The 17,003-nt window shown below is 44.4% G+C and overlaps 1 protein-coding gene across 18 annotated transcripts in view; it reads left to right on the forward strand.

The window, feature by feature from the left end:
- The window catches only part of MAP7D3 (MAP7 domain containing 3), a 197,071-nt gene that overhangs the window by 173,795 nt on the left and 6,273 nt on the right, over positions 1-17,003 (forward strand). For all 18 annotated transcript variants that reach the window (XM_077490429.1, XM_077490430.1, XM_077490435.1 and 15 more), the window contains 4 exons: positions 2,620-2,673; positions 9,549-9,606; positions 9,687-9,885; positions 16,274-16,557. In XM_077490429.1, the coding sequence (XP_077346555.1) occupies positions 2,620-2,673; positions 9,549-9,606; positions 9,687-9,885; positions 16,274-16,557 (595 nt within the window). The remainder of the gene's footprint in view (positions 1-2,619; positions 2,674-9,548; positions 9,607-9,686; positions 9,886-16,273; positions 16,558-17,003) is intronic.

Consider the following 17,003-nt stretch of genomic DNA (forward strand, 5'->3'; position numbering starts at 1 on the left):
TTTGTCTGCCCGGAGCGTCGACTGAATGTCCCCAGCCCGACAGGACGTCCACGGACGATCAGAAACGTCCCTGGAATCGCAAGCCTGTGAATAAACATGCTACCGCATGAAGGTTTGCCGACCCCCCCCCCCCCCCCCCCCGAGAAAAGGGTGGGGGGGGGGTCGCCTTCCGGAGTTTGCAGCCCGGTGGTCCTCCCAAATATCCGACCAATGGGTCGGCGATCTGATTTCCACAGGGTACAAGATAGTTTCTCTCTTGGCCACCAAACAGATTCTTCCCCTTCATCATACCCGCATCCCTGAGGGCCTCTGGTCGATGGAAGAATCCGAGCTGCCGATCAATCTGCTCGAATTGAGAGCGATCAGGCTGTGTCTCCACACATGGTCAATGAGTCTTCAAGGGCGCCCGATCAGGATACAGTCGGACAACGCCGCGGCTGTGGCCTACGTATATCACCAAGGGGGAACAAGAAGCTCAGCTGCTGCACGGGAGGTCGCTCAAATACTTCAGTGGGCAGAGTGAAACGTACCGGCCCTGTCGGCCATTTACATCCCGGGTGTGGAGAACTGGCAGGCGGACTATCTAAGCCGCCAGATGCTGGACGCAGGAGAATGGGCATTGCATCCAGAGACATTCAGGCTGCAGTGGGGCATGCCAGATGTGGATCTACTGGCCTCCAGTCTCAATCAGGTGCCAAGATTCGTGTCCAGGACAAAAGATCCGTGGGCAGACGCGTCGGACGCACTGGTAGCCCCGTGGGATCAGTACCAGCTGATCTACGCCTTTCCTCCACTGAAAATGTTGCCACGTCTGCTTCGCAGAGTGGAAGCCAAGGGGATCCCAGTAATACTAGTTGCCCCAGATTGGCCTCAGCGTCCTTGGTACGCAGACCTGGTGTGTCTGGTGGCAGACGCTCCCTGGCGACTGCCGTTGCGAGAGGACCTCCTATCTCAAGGTCCAATTCTCCATCCTGCTTTAACGGCATGGCTATTGAGAGCCAGGTGTTGAGGAATCAGGGTCTGTCGGACTCAGTGATTCCAACTATGCTGCGGGCACGGAGATCTTCTCGTAAGATGTACCATCGTACCTGGAAGGCCTACATTTTCATGTGTGAGGATAAAGCATGGCATCCGCGCTCCTTTTCCATATCCAGGATCCTGCTCTTTCTCCAGCAAGATGTTGACCAGAGATTGACATTAAGTACCATCAAAGGGCAAATCTCAGCCTTGGCTGTACTTTTTCCAACAACCCCTGGCATCGCACTCCTGAGTGAGTACCTTCGTTCAGGGGGTACGACACGTAGTCCCTCCGATGCGTCCACCGTCACCCCCGTGGGATTTGAACCTGGTGTTGGCGCTTCAAAAACCGCCGTTTGAGAATATCAGGGAGATTCCCCTTTTGACTCTTTCCCAGAAAGTGGTCTTTCTAGTGGCCATCACCTCGGCCAGGAGGGTTTCGGAATTATCTGGTTATCCACAGGGATAAGGTGGTGTTGCGTCCGCAACTGTCTTTTCTACCGAAGGTGGTCTCAACTTTTTATATCAATGAGGACATTGTATTACCATCGCTGTGTCCTAAGCCGAAGCACCCTAAAGAGGTGGCCCTTCACGCTTTGGACGTGGTTAGGGCTCTGAAGGTGTATTTGTCTGCTACGGCTCCCTTTCGGAAGTCAGACTCGCTGTTTCGGTAGCTGGTCCCAAGGAAGGCATGGCGGTCTCGTCGGCCACCATTTCCAGGTGGATCAGACAGATTGTAGTACAAGCCTAAGCCTCGGAGGGGCAGGTGCCCCCCTTTCCGGTCACGGCCCACTCTACAAGGGCAATCGTAACGTCTTGGGCCTTCCGACACCAAGGGTCAGTCGCTCAGGTGTGTAAGGCGGCGACCTGGTCGTCTATCCATACGTTTACCAAGTTCTACAAGGTAGACGTCAGTGCATCGGCTGATGCTTGTTTTGGCTGCAAGTTTTTCAGGCGGCCGTGTAGTTGCAATTGAATATGCAACCGATATTTTTTCCTGGTTTTTCGAAAAAACGCAGTACTGTTATGTTAATGCACTGTTGCATTACTTCCGCAGTGGCTGCGGTCTTAGGGATCACTCCTGTTGAGGATACCCTGTTGTTTTGTGGTGGTTTCCCACGCAATTCTGTTTTTTTTTGTGGGTTTAGTTTCACTAGTTCCCACCTACCATGGTGGATGAAGTTTTTATGCTGTTTTTCCCACCCCTCGTTTGGCACTGCTTAGGGACTTCCCATTTTGTTACAGAGAGGAGCTGTGTCGGTCGGTGAATATAAGAGAAAATAGGATTTTTTGTACTCAAAGTAAAATCCTTTTCTCTGTAATTCACCGACGGACACAGCACCCGCCTCTCCTATTTTCTCTTTACGTTATACTGCTTGTTGACGTACTGAGGCTGCTAGGGCAGAGTGTGGGGATTGTAGCCTAGGGACCGTTCTGAAGTGTTGTATTACAACTTTGCCTAGTAATCTCCAGTGATGGGGCTAACAACCCATTTTGTTAGAGAGGAGCTGTGTCAGTCGGTGAATTACAGAGAAAAGGATTTTACGATGAGTACAAAAAATCCTATTTTTACCAATGCTGGTGTATATTTTTTTTTTGTAGAGAATTGAAGAGATAATGAAGAGAACACGAAAAACAGACCAAGCTGATGCCAAGGTAGTCAGTTTTTTATTATTTGAACCATGTCAGGAATTGTGTTGGTAATGTCGCTGTATGCAGTAGAATGTGTAACTAGGTTTACAACCACTATAAAAATTTAACTTTTCAGGATTCCAATCCTCCCATATTTGAACCTCTTGGCATCTGCGCTATAGCCTAATGACAGCCACAGCGCAGACCTGAATTTCCGGGAGGTCGTCATATGACGCCCTCCCCTTTGTGCGCGACATTTGCGCTGTGATCACGGAGTCACTGAGACTCGGGTGATCACAGATCCGAGTAAGGGGCCGGTCCCAGCCCCTTACCACGTGATCAGCTGTCAGCCAATGACAGTTGATCACATGATGTAAATAAAAGCTTGGTAATCGCTTTTCAGCGTGAGGAGGGAAAAAAAGCACCGGCTTATGTGCATGGGACATCGGTCCCAAAGAGGAAAGGGCAATTCTGCCTCACCTGTGCCACCAGTACCCCCTGCCAGTGCCACCTATCAATGCCCACCAGTGGTGCCAATCAGTGCTGTCTATCAGTGTAACCAACCAGTGCTGATCAGTGCCCATCACTGCAACCTATCGGTGCCCATCAGTACCGCCTCATCAGCGTACATCAATGAAGGAGCAAAATTACCTGTTTTCAAAATTTTATAACCAAATACCGTATATACTAGAGTATAGGCCGACCCGAATATAAGCCGAGGCCCCCAATTTACCCCCAAAAAACTGGCAAACTTATTGACTCGTGTATAAGCCGAGGGTGAGACATGGCTGTCCATCCCTGTGTGTGTGTCCGTCCATCCCTGTGTGTCCATCCATCCCTGTGTGTGTATCCATCCATCCATCCATCCCTGTGTGTGTGTGTGTGTGTGTGTGTGTGTATTCATCCATCCATCCATCCCTGTGTGTGTGTGTGTATCCATCCATCCATCCATCCATCCCTGTGTGTGTGTGTGTATCCATCCATCCATCCATCCCTGTGTGTGTGTGTGTGTGTGTGTCCGTGCAGCCTTGTGTGTGTGTCCAGCCTACCTGTGTCCCAAGCCTCCGTCCCGAGCCGCCGTCGTCCCGAGCCTCCTCCGACCCGTGCCGTGCCTCCTCCGTCCCGTGCCTCCTCCGTCCCGTGCCGTGCCTCCTCCTTCCCGTGCCTCCTCCGTCCCGTGCCGTGCCTCCTCCTTCCCGTGCCTCCTCCGTCCCGTGCCGTGCCGATGGATCGCCGCTCTTCTCGGCGGCCATTCTACAATTCAAAATTCCACCTCCGCCTGTGATAGGCGGAACACTCAATTTCCCAGCAGCCTGTGTTCCGCCTATCACGGACATCCTCTCATACTCGTCCATAGTATGAGAATGAGCGGATGTCCGTGATAGGTGGAACACTGACTGCTGGGAAATTCAGTGTTCCGCCTATCACAGGCGGAGAAGGAGGCGCGGCTTTTAAATTTTAATGTCCGCCGTCTGTCTGCTCGATACGCTGATCGAGCAGTCAGACAGCGGTGACTCGAGTATAAGCCGAGGGGGCACTTTCAGCCTCAAAAAAGAGGCTGAAAATCTCGGCTTATACTCGAGTATATACGGTATTTAAAAAAAATATATATTTTTTTTTAACCACTTGCCGCCCACCCTATAGCAGATACACGGCGGCTTAGTGGTTTCAAAATCCTGACCGGACGTGATCAGGATTTTGAGGCATGGGCATCACTGATTGGCATGCATTATTGTTTGGCACTGATTGGCATCCATTAGTACAGTATAATGTAATACAGTGCCGCCTATCAGTGCCCGCCTGTCAGTGCCCACCTGTGCCGCCTGTCAGTGCCCACCTGTGCCGCCTGTCAGTGCCCACCTGTGCCGCCCGTCAGTGCCAGCTATCAGTGCCCACCTGTGCCGCCCATCCGTGCCAGCTATCAGTGCCCACCTGTGCCGCCCATCCGTGCCAGCTATCAGTGCCAATTTGTGCCACCAATCGGTGCCCATCCGTGTCGCCCATCAGTGCCACTCATCAGTGTGTTAAGTGCCCAGTAAGCAAGTGGTTAATGTGTGACTGTCTACCTCCATACTACTCCCTTACTTCTGATGTCCTCTTTTAATTAGGTCTCATTAATGCCCAATTCCAGGAAAAAGTTTTGTTTTAGATTGGGATGCAGCTGGGAGAAGTTAACCTCTTCCCGCCCGCCCTATGGCCGAATGACTGCCTTAGAGCAGGCGGGTTCCTTCGCCTGGCCGTCCCTGGACGGCCTCGTGTTTACTTCCGCAATGCGCGCCATCGGGGGCGCGCATCGCGGAAGTTTTGTATTCGCGGTGTCTCCCGGAGACGGGCAAATACAGATCGCCGTGAGCGGCCAATCAAAGCGGCCGTTCACAGCGCGATCGCAGCTGCCAATGGGAGATGATCTCATATGTAAACATATGAGATCATCTCCCATTGCCGTGTCTCTCCCTCCTCACACAGAGACAACGTGTGAGGAGGGAGAGCGATCTGTAAGTGATAAATTGTTACACTGTCAGCCCCAGTGCCATCTGTCAGCCCCAGTGCCATCCGTCAGCCCCAGTGCCGCCAGTGCCACCTGCCAGCCCCAGTGCCATCCGTCAGCCCCAGTGCCGCCAGTGCCAGTGTCACCTGCCAGCGCCACCTGCCAGTGCCGTCAGCCCCAGTGCCGTCAGCGCCACCTGCCAGCGCCATTTGCCAGAGCAAATATCCAGCACCATCTGCCAGCGCCATCTGCCAGAGCAAATATCCAGCACCATCTGCCAGTGCCATCTGCCTCCAGTGCCATCTGTCAGCCCCATCTGTCAGCCCCATCTGCCTCCAGTGCCATCTGTCAGCCCCATCTGCCTCCAGTGCCATCTGTCAGCCCCATCTGCCTCCAGTGCCATCTGTCAGCCCCATCTGCCTCCAGTGCCATCTGTCAGCCCCATCTGCCTCCAGTGCCATCTGTCAGTGCCACGTGTTGTCAGTGCCACGTGGGGTCACTTTGTGGGCATTTCCATTGTCCTGGTGCTCCAGGGCCTTCAAAACTGTAATAGGTGGTTGAGAAATAAGATGTGTAATTTATGCTCCTAGAACGCCTGATGGTGCTATTTCAATATTGGGCCTCTGTATGTGGCCAGGCTGTGTAAAAGTCTCACACATTTGGTATCGTTATACTCAGGAGGAGTAGTAGAACGTGGGGTGTCATTTTTGCTATGTACATGCTATGTGTTGGAAATATCTTATAAATGGACAACTTTGCGTAAAAAAAATGCGTTTTTCATTTTTTTTTCCAAATTTTCCCAAAACTTCTGGAAAAAAAGTGAACCATTCAAACGACTCATTATGCTTCATAGATTATACGTTGGGGTGTTAGCTTTCCAAAATGGGGTCACTTTGTGGGCATTTCCATTGTCCTGGTGCTCCAGGGCCTTCAAAAATGCAATAGGTGGTTGAGAAATGAAATGTGTAATTTATGCTCCTAGAACGCCTGATGGTGCTATTTCAATATTGGGCCTCTGTATGTGGCCAGGCTGTGTAAAAGTCTCACACATTTGGTATCGTAATACTCAGAAGGAGTAGCAGAACGTATTTTGGGGTGTCATTTGTGGTATACACATGCCATGTGAGAGAAATAACCTATTACATTGATAATTTTGTGAGAAAAAAAAAATCTTAATTTTGCAAAGAATTGTGGGAAAAAGATGACAACATCAAAAACCTCACCATGCATCTTACTAAATACCTTGGAATGTCTACTTTCAAAAAAGGGGTCATTTGGGGGGTATTTGTACTTTCCTGACTTGTTCGGGTCGCAAGAAATGAGATAGGCCACCAGTACATCAGGTGTGATCAATTTTGTGCGATTCGCACCACAGCTTGTAGACTCTCTAACTTTCACAAAGACCAAATAATATCCACTAATTTGGGTTATTTTTACCAAAGATATGTAGCAGTATAAATTGTGGCCAAAATTTCTGAAAAAAAAATTATAATTTGCAAAATTTTATCACAGAAACAAAAGAAATGTGGTTTTTTTCAACATTTTCAGTCTTTTTTCATTTATAGCGCAAAAAATAAAAACCCCAGAGGTGATCAAATACCACCAAAAGAAAGCTCTATTTGTGGGAAAAAAAAGGACACAAAATTCATTTGGGTACAGTGTTGAATGACTGAGTAATTGTCATTCAAAGTGTGAGAGCACCAAAAGCTGAAAATTGGTCTGGTCAGGAAGGGTGTTTAAGTGCCCAGTAAGCAAGTGGTTAAGGTTTGTCAGACTATGCCTGTGTCTATAGATATTCCTGTCACTTTCTGCCCTAATGTGACAAATGGCTGCCATTTGGACAATAATTTGCATCCAGCAATAAAAATGTTAATAAAAATAAGTGTCATAACCCTTGTCCTGCTTAAAATGTGTTTTTGGTGAACTTTTTGTTCTTGCATAAAGAACTCTTGTGGGGAGAAATAAATAGCAAATACAAAAAAAAATATATATATATATATATATATAAAATGTATATGTGTGTGTACCAGGGCTCAAAATTTCAAGTCCTGAGCCACTAGCCAGGCCTTAAGAGTTACTCGCCACCAGTTGCCTCACCAAATCCCTCCCCTGGAGCACCCCTAAGTCCGCCCCTAAACGTTCCCTCATAAATTATCTCTGTTTAAATGTTCTATGCAGAATTAAGCTCCAAAAATAAATATTAACATAAAGCATATCAGTACCCATCGGTGCAGCCTTGCTGTGACCATGAATGCAGCCTCACTGTGTTGGGTCTGTGTTCAGTGGCGCTGTAATAAGGTCATGTCTCCCTAGAGCGGCTCTTGTCATAGGCGGAAGACTGATTCAAACAATGTTCCATCTACTATCACACGAGCTGGTCTAGGGGGGCGGCATCTTATTACAGCACCTCTGAACACAGACCCAGCTCCATGACACAAAGTGGGAGATGCCCGCTGTGTGTGTGATACTCTGTAGGAAAAGAGAGAGAGGGGAGCGTGGCAGCCACAGCTCAGATCGAAGTGGCCCCAGCGCAGTCCGGCCCTGCCACTCTGTGTCCTCCGGCTGACTGTTTCGCTGCTGATTGCTTTTGACAGAAGCGGTGCAGTTTTTTTTTTACAGGACTTTAGAGCAACCCGGGGGGGGGGGGGGGGGGGCAGGGAACACCGACCTCCCCCCGCCACTCTGATGTCCTGTAAAAAGCCTGCACTGCTTCTGCCAGAAGCGATCAGCAGGGAAACTGTCAGACTGGTCCGCCCCTGCTCTTCACTCGCCCTGCACTAAATTCCAGAGTAGAATTTTTGAGGGCTGGTGTATACAATTGTAGCAGAAGTCATATTGTAGTTCAAGTTAAAAATTATCTTTTTAGTCTGTTTCAAGGGATGCCAAAAATCTGATGTTTTTGGCGAGATACCCCTAGAGCTGCACGGTTCTGGCCAAAATGAGAATCGCAATTTTTTTGCTTAGAATAAAAAGATCATGATTCTCGCAACGTAAAGGCTTTCACTTTCTACCAAAAAAATTGGGCTAACTTTACTGGTTAGTTTTTTTTTTTTTTTTTTCAATTCATTAAATAAATTTTTTCCAAACAAATTGCATTTTAAAGTTGGCTGCGCAAAAACAGTTTGACCTAAAATATTGATAAGATATCAAACTGAAAAGATATAGCCAGATAGCTGAATATTTTGTGAACATTTTAAAGTTTGTTTGGCATCTGTAGGTGAAAGTATGAGGGAGCGGAAAATTTTAAGGATTTGAAGCATGCTCTCATTCACTTCAATGTTAAAAAAAAAAAAGTGTTGAAAAGCTTAATATTTTAAAAAGTATAAATAGTACAAAAAAAGTTTAAGTCCCATCATTAGCTGAAAGAGCTGAACATCTTAAAAGTTAAATAGCATTAATACCTGAAAGTATGCAGAAGTTACGAAGAGCCAAAAAACGTACAAAATAATAAAATTAAAATGAAAAATAAATAAAAACGAATAACAATAGTGGGACTGCTGAAGCAGTCCCACTAAATATATAATTGGGGATTCTAAGTAATTTTCTACCAAAAAAAATTATTTTAACCAACAAATGTCAGAAAAAGATTTAGTGTTTAAGTGGTTAAACTTTCCTCACTTACACACTTTGAAGTCTATTCCTTTGACAAATTGTTACAATGTTTAGACTTGGTTCCACTGATAAAGAATGTTTTGATTCTTGGCAGACTGCCCAGTTTTTTCTCTTCCTTTCTTTTGAGGGCTGTGGCTTCAGAAGAGCAGAGAGAATTCTTGGCATAGCAAGAATCCTGAAACACTTTTGTCAAGCTCGCAATAGGGAAAAAATTGCGATAACGATTCTTGATGATCGTGCAGCTCTAGATACTCCCAAAAGGATGTCTAAAGGGATGCAGGCCCTGCCACTTTCCTCATTAGAGTCCTGCAGGTGCAGTAGCTGATTGATAATTCTAAAATCACTCCCATACAGATTCACTTTGCACATGGACACAAACCGCTATTTCTTCAGAATAACGAAAGGTTGGAATCTGCAACAAAGTTTGTTAAAACCCTTGCAATGTATATTGATCACCCAGAAGGGAGTGTTTGTTTACTTTTGTTGAGAGAAGAATGAGTCTTTAAGACGTTTCCCCTCACTTCTTATCACTAGGAGTGTAAGCAAAAAGTTAATTTGTATAATAGGAGCATAGATTGTTTGATTACTTGCCATACTCCATCCAAAATGTAAAAAAAACAAAAAAAACCCTCTGGCTAGAGCTGGGTTTTAATACTTGTTCTATAGCTAAAGGCAAGCTGAAGTCCATTTTCGTAAGTACTCTAGAGCAATTCTAGTTCTCTTATAAATTGTTAGGTACAAGAGAAGTAATTCATTTATGTTTGTGTTCTTAACATTATTTTTCATTTGTGTTCTGAAGAATGAAGATAGGTCAGAGGAGGATGAAGAAAATTTCAATCTGGATAAAAACACACCTGGTAAATATTGTTTAGCCCATATCATGACACTGTTATAATATATGTGACAATTTGAGCATTATCCTTTTTCTGCATTTCAGATAGTGCTAATGACTCTGATTCGTGCGATGATGCAGATGGTCTCCAGGAAGTGCAAGTTACACCAACTTCATCCTCCCCAGATTTGTCTCGGGATGCAGCAGCAGAGGGAATGAATGAATTATTTGTGAATGGGGATAAGCCAGACATTGATCAGAAGTTTAATGGGCACTTTTCCAATACAGCACCCACAGTATTCAGGTAAGTGTACTTTTATTGCTCCTTAAGGTGAACCTGTCATAGCGTGAACCATGTCTAACATAACAGTACTGCTAAAATATTATTGTAAAAATGTGGATAGAAATTGCTCAGGTGGAAAACTGAGTAATCAAAACAGCAGCCCGCAGTTACGTAACAGAATATTTGTGCATAAAAAAAACTGAATTGCCGCACTAAAATAGGAGGTGATGGAACTAAAATACAAATTATGTATACAGTGATAAGTCCATGAGAGCATCTAAAATGTTCAAATCCGTGAAGAAATCCCAGTATAAAGTTCTTAAATATTTGTGTCTAAGTGATGGTAAACAATTGAACACCGAAAGTGCACCTTTCACCGTGGATAAAAGGAAAGACTGTGCCCTTACTAGATGACTAGACTCAACGTTATAGGAGCCTAGTAAAGTGTTAAATTGGTGTAATACATACGATCCATCCTTTGGATAAAAACAGGATGATGCAAGTATCAACACAGATGGCTGCTCTTTGTTTCTCGCTCCCAAGTATGATAAAAGAAAGTCGATAAAGAACGCCAACATAGCATAAAACCGTGATGGTTTATTGAGGTAGCACAAGTCCAAACAGACAGGGATAAAAAGTTTCCAAGGTAAAAACAATGCGCAGATCACATAGGAACTAGCATGGTGAGACTAAGCATAGACTCCATATAGAAAAAGGGATTTCCAAGTAATTCTTCAACGAGAAACAGTCGCTATTAGTCAAAATGTATTAAATATTTATTGTAAAATTCCACATAGACACTAGAAACAAAAGTTATATCTAAATAACCTCCACCACAGTCACCCATATACCATACATATATTATTATTATGGGCCACTAATTCCACATGTTCAGGAGCTACGTCTGTGGAAAAATAGATCATAGAACCAAGATAGCTGGAACCTAAATCTCTTTATGGTAGTCCATACAAAATAATAATAGCTTCACAGGTAGCTTTAATGAGGAACTAGATGGCAGTCCGTATGATAAATATTCCCCCGAAATGGAGGGGGAAACTCGTGTCACGAGTGAAACGTGTCAGCATGAAGCCATCACGCTCTATGCTCGGTGGGAATGGACTGCCAGTAACACACACTCTCCACTAAATTCCCCCAGAAGTACCTTTGGAATGCGGAAGTAATCTCCCGATGTCCGCAGTTACGGCGCCGGAACGCCAGCTACACACATGGAGCAGCAGCCAAAACATCTGTCTCCATTCTGTGGGAACTAATCCCCCTATACACTAACTGAATGATCGGCCGGCTGAATTGTGGGACAATTACTAGAAGAGTAGTGAGCTGTATCGTCATTTATACACCCAGCTGGGTATTGACGTTGATATATTCATATACACTCACACTGCCTATATGCATCTGGTAACCGCTTTTCTAGCCTCAGTAGAATATACGTTGCTCGCTTAGTGTTATCCATTGCTAATAATCGGCTGCTTTACTTGCTTCTCAACTGTTGTGTGAATCCCTGTTTATATTCCTGAATCATCTGGGCTTCCCTCCTTCCCACTCCATTTCCAGGGAATATTTTTCATGCGGACTGCTATCTAGTTCCTCATTGAAGCTACCTGTGAAGCTATTCTCTTGTGTGGAGTACCATAAAAAAACTTTAGGTTCCCGCTATCTTGGTACTATGATCTATTTTTCCACAGATGTAGCTTCTGAACATGTGGAATTAGTGGCCCATAGTAATAATATATGTTTGGTATGAGTGTCTGTGGCAGCTACTGGTGTCCTCTGACAAAGTTGTCAAATTTTAAAAATTGATGGTGGTGGTCTATGTGGAATTTTCTAATAAATATTTAATCAATGACTAAAGCCACCTGTTTCTCGTTGAAGAATTACACCTCTTGGTGTTATATAATTGAGGTGACGGCTATCATCGTTGAGTTTATGGGTTAATCTTTTTGATTCCCCTCTCAGCAACTACTTACAGGTGGAGCCTTTAGTGACTATTTTATCAAGTTACTTATAAGCATAGACTCCACCCTACTAGTTCCGTCATAACTGACGATATCGGGGATCTGAAGTCCATGCCAGAAGCCACACTATTTAACAGGTCCACGGCAGAAAGAGCACAGCTGATCAGATGTCTAAGCACCAACAATATTGGTCAGAAAGATATCGATTTGTTGTATATGTATTCTGATAGCAATGAAGCTTGGGTGTCCCTAAGTCAAACGGAGGCTTGGTATGCATATACTGTGGGACTAATGCTCTCTAAGCAATGTGGGTTCAGCCACTCTATTGCTTTTATGAGTGCCTGTTTTCCCCTGTCGTTCTCTTTCTGACCAATAGTGGCTATATGTTGATTAGAGCATCCAATCAGCTGTGCTCTTGCCGCTGTGGACCTGTTAAATAGTATGGCTTCTGGCATGAACTTCACACCCCCGATAATGTCAGTTATGATGGAACTAGTAGGATGGAGTCTTCAATCACAGACAATAACTTTAAATGACAACTGAGCAGACACCTCAAACATTATATATTTAAGCCAAAGCTCTAGAGCAGAGGTCTCATACTGGTGGCCCTCCAGCTGTTGAAAAACTACAAGTCCCATGAGGCATTGCAAGGCTGACGGTTAAGAGCAAGACTCCCAAAGGCAATGGCATGATGGGACTTGTAATTTCGCAACATCTGGAGGGCCACCAGTTTGAGACCCCTGCTCTAGAGAATAATATGGTAGGTGTTGCATATTTTTATTTAACGCAATGCAATTTTTCAAACGAAAATTTTTTTGGAAACCATAATGTATTTTAATGCACAGAAACAATATACTATATAAAACATGATATGCTGGGTAAATAGATTCTAAACATGTCACACTTAAAAATTTCATATACCTGTGAAACAGCACTAAACTGCAGTTCCTAAAAATCTTCATAGGTGATGCTTTAAAGCCTTTACGGTTTACCAGTTTAGAGTTACATAAGAGATCTGGCACTAAAATGTTGTTTACATATGCGTGTGGTACCTATGTGCATGTTCACGTTTTTTTTTTTTTTTTACGTTTTATCTTAAAAAAAAAAATTTTTAATCCCTTTTATTGCTATGACAAGCAATGATAGGATAGAACCATGACAGGACCTCTTTATGGAGAGATCTGGGGTCCATTAGACCCCATATCTCTCCTCTGCCCACCAGAGCATCTGATCAAACCAAGATGAGATGTCGATAATGGCTTGTTTACATCAGAAAAAATCCTTTTCTTCCTTGTTTCAGAGTTGGTCTTAATTTCCGCCAGTTTGTATATCTGCACACTGGAGTTAAATCTTTTTAGAAACTCACAGCCATATCAACAGATTCTAAAGGTGGTGGTAGTAAGAAATACCTCATCCTGGCACATGTGACGGTACCAAATTTGGAGCAAATATTCCATGAGATGGGTGCCATGGTAAAAGGGCATATATATATATATGTGTGTGTGTGTGTGTGTACACACACACAGCAAACTTTAAAGTGATTGTAAATCTTCCTGTTTTTTTTAAATAACATGTCATACTTGCCTCCACTGTACAGTTTGTTTTGCACAGTGTGGCCCCGATCACCCTGTTCTGGGGTCCCACGGTGGCTTTTGAGGCTCCTCCTCCCATCAGATAAGCCCCTAGGAGAAGCTCTCCCAGGGGGAGGGGTGGCCTCCATAGACACAAATGCCCGACCCCCACCGCATTGGATTTGATTGACAGCAGCGGGAGCCAATGGCTGCGCTGCTATCAATCTATCCTATCAAGAGTCGGGTCCCTGTGCAGAGAGGGAGAGCTCGTCTCCCCCGAGGAAATTATGGGGCTCAGGTAAATAAAATGGGGAGGCGATCACTGCCAAAGTTTTTCACCTTAACCCCTTCCCACCGAGCGTACGCAGATGTGCGTACTCGACTTTTGGGTGTTATACCGGGATGATGCCTGTAGTTGCAGGCTTTGTTCCAGCCTCCTGATTGTAAACATTGAAGCAACGTCACTTCCTGTTTACTCGGCTGCCAATGGCGGCGGTTTAAAAAATTATATAAATTGAGATTCACTGAAAACTCTGAATACTTTGAAGTGCAAAGGAGGGATTGGAGGTCTTTTAGACCCCCGATCCCTCCATAAAGAGTACCTGTCACCACCTATTGCTGTCACAAGGGATTTTTACATTCCTTGTGACGGCAATAAAAGTGATCAAAAGCGAATAAAATTAATATGAAGAAAAAACTTTTTTTTTTTTTTTAAAGCGCCTCCGTTCCCGCGAGCTCGCGCAGCAAAGAAAGCGCATACGGAAATCGAGCCTGCATATGTAAGTGGTGTTCAAATCACACATGTGAGTTATCACCGTGATTGTCAGAGTGAGAGCAGTAATTGTAGCACTAGACCTCCTCTGTTACTCTAACCCAGTAACCGTAAAAAAAAAAATTAAAGTGTCGCCTATGGAGATTTTTAGGTGCTGTAGTCTGTCGCCATTCCACGAGTGCGTGCAATTATAAAGCGTGACATGTTTGGTATCTATCTATTCTGCGTAACATCATCTTTCACATTATACAAAAAAATTGGGCTAACTTTACTGTTTTTTTTTTTTTTTTAATTCATGAAAGTGTCCCTTTTCCCAAAAAGTTACGTTTAAAACACCGCTGCACAAATACTGTGTGACATAAAGTATTGCAACAATCGCCATTTTATTCTCTGCTCAAAAAAATATATACAGTGGGGACGGAAAGTATTCAGACCTCCTTACATTTTTCACTCTATGTAATTTTGCAGCCATTTGCTAAAATAATTTTTTTCCTCATTAATGTACACACAGCACCCCATATTGACAGAAAAACAGAATTGTTCACATTTTTGCATATTTATTAAAAAAGAAAAACTGAAATATCACATGGTCTTAAGTATTCAGACCCTTTGCTCAGTATTTAGTAGAAGCACCCTTTTGATCTAATGCAGCCATGAGTGTTTTTGGAAAAGATGCAACATGTTTTTCACACCTGAATTTGGGGATCCTCTGCCATTCCTCCTTGCAGATCCTCTCGAGTTCTGTCAAGTTGGATGGTAAACGTTGGTGGACAGCCATTTTTAGGTCTCTCCAGAGATGCTCAATTGGGTTTAAGTCAGGGCTCTGGCTGGGTCCATTCAAGAACAGTCAGAGTTGTTGTGAAGCCACTCCTTCATTATTTTAGCTGTGTGCTTAGGGTCATTGTCTTGCTGGAAGGTAAATCTTCGGCCCAGTCTGAGGTCCTGAGCACTCTGGAGAAGGTTTTCATCCAGGATATCCCTGTACTTGGCCACATTCATCTTTCCCTCAGTTGCAACCAGTCGTCCTGTCCCTGCAGCTGAAAAACACCCCCATAGCATGATGCTGCCACCACCATGCTTCACTGTTGGGACTGTATTGGACAGATTATGAGCAGTGCCTGGTTTTCTCCACACATACCACTTAGAATTAAGGCCAAAAAGTTCTATCTTGGTCTCATCAGACCAGAGAATCTTATTTCTCACCATCTTGGGGTCCTTCAGGTGTTTGCTAACAAACTCTATGCAGGCTTTCATGTGTTTTGCACTGAGAGGCTTCTGTCGGGCCACTCTGTCATAAAGCCATGACTGGTAGAGGGCTGCAGTGATGGTTGACTTTCTACAACTTTCTCCCATCTCCTGACTGCATCTCTGGAGCTCAGCCACAGTGATCTTTGGGTTCTTCTTTATCTCTCACCAAGGCTCTTCTCCCCCGATAGCTCAGTTTGGCCTCACGGCCAGCTCTAGGAAGGGTTCTGGTCATCCCAAATGTCTTCCATTTAAGGATTATGGAGGCCACTGTGCCCCTAGGAAGTGCAGCAGAAATTTTTCTATAACCTTGGCCACATCTGTGCCTTGCCACAATTCTATCTGAGATTTTCAGGCAGCTCCTTTGACCTCATGATTCTCATTTGCTCTGACATGCACTGTGAGCTGTATATAGACAGGTGTGTGTGGCTTTCCTAATGAAGTCCAGTCAGTATAATTGAACACAGCTGGACTCAAATGAAGCTGTAGAACCATCTCAAGGATCATCAGAAGAAATGTGATATTTCAGTTTTTCTTTTTTAATAAATCTGCAAAAATGTCAACAATTCTGTGTTTTTCGGTCAATATGGGGTGCTGTGGGTACATTAATGAGGAGAAAACGAAAAATACGGATTTTAACTTGTAAACACCAAATGTCAGAAATAGGCTTAGTCATGAAAGGGTTAATGCATAGGATGCATTAAGGTGAAAAAAATGCAAGGTTTTACAACCCCTTTAACTAAGTTTGTGCATTTTTAAATTTTTGTGCATTTTTAAAAAATTTTTTATAAATTCCTGACCAGTTTTTTCCACATTTTTAACATACACATTCCATCTTTTGTATTTAGTCAGGTGGCAAATGACACTGTTAATCTGAGCCTAGATCAGCCATTTCCCAGTGAGGATGACCAAAGAGATGAACCCGTAACCAATATAAATGGGAAGCCCTGCGCATGGACATTTGAAGAAATAATTGACCTGGAAATTCATTCCAAGACTAGTTGCTTGTCTGAGCCCAACACTACAGACGGCTGCAATGAGGACCTCATAGAATCTGCTACAATTCCTCCAAAGTTGGCTTTTGAAGAGGGACATGTGAATTCTTTGTCCATGGCTATTGAGACTGCGGCAGGTATGCATGCTATGAAAGTGTTTATTTCCAGTCATCAAATACTACATTCCCTTCGTTGTAAACTAAGTTTAGTGATGGTATGCACTCCTCAAAGAATGATTGACGTCATGGGTCAGCAACCTTTTTCCACTTAAGAGCTGGATTCAATGTATGTGAATGTATAGAGGGCCACATTCACCTGCTAATGGAAGATAATAAAAATCCTAACACAGTAATATTAACGGTACAGGTTTACTTCACTTTAAGGCGCTTAACTAATACAAAGCCAGTTCACCCTGAGGGAGTATGTAGCTGGGGATTTGGATTTTACTGCCCCCCATCCTGGCACCCAAGGGTGGCTGATGCCAGCCCTGCTAGCCAGCATGGTCTGGAAATTAGGTTCCTGCCCCTAGGGAAAATGGAGTCCTCAGGGATGATAGGGTTCCCTCCCTATAGCAGTTTCCTCC

The sequence above is a fragment of the Lithobates pipiens genome, unplaced genomic scaffold (assembly GCF_037356315.1).
Source record: "Lithobates pipiens isolate NorthernLeopardFrog02 unplaced genomic scaffold, aLitPip1_a1.2 Scaffold_1, whole genome shotgun sequence".
Lineage (NCBI taxonomy): Eukaryota > Metazoa > Chordata > Amphibia > Anura > Ranidae > Lithobates > Lithobates pipiens.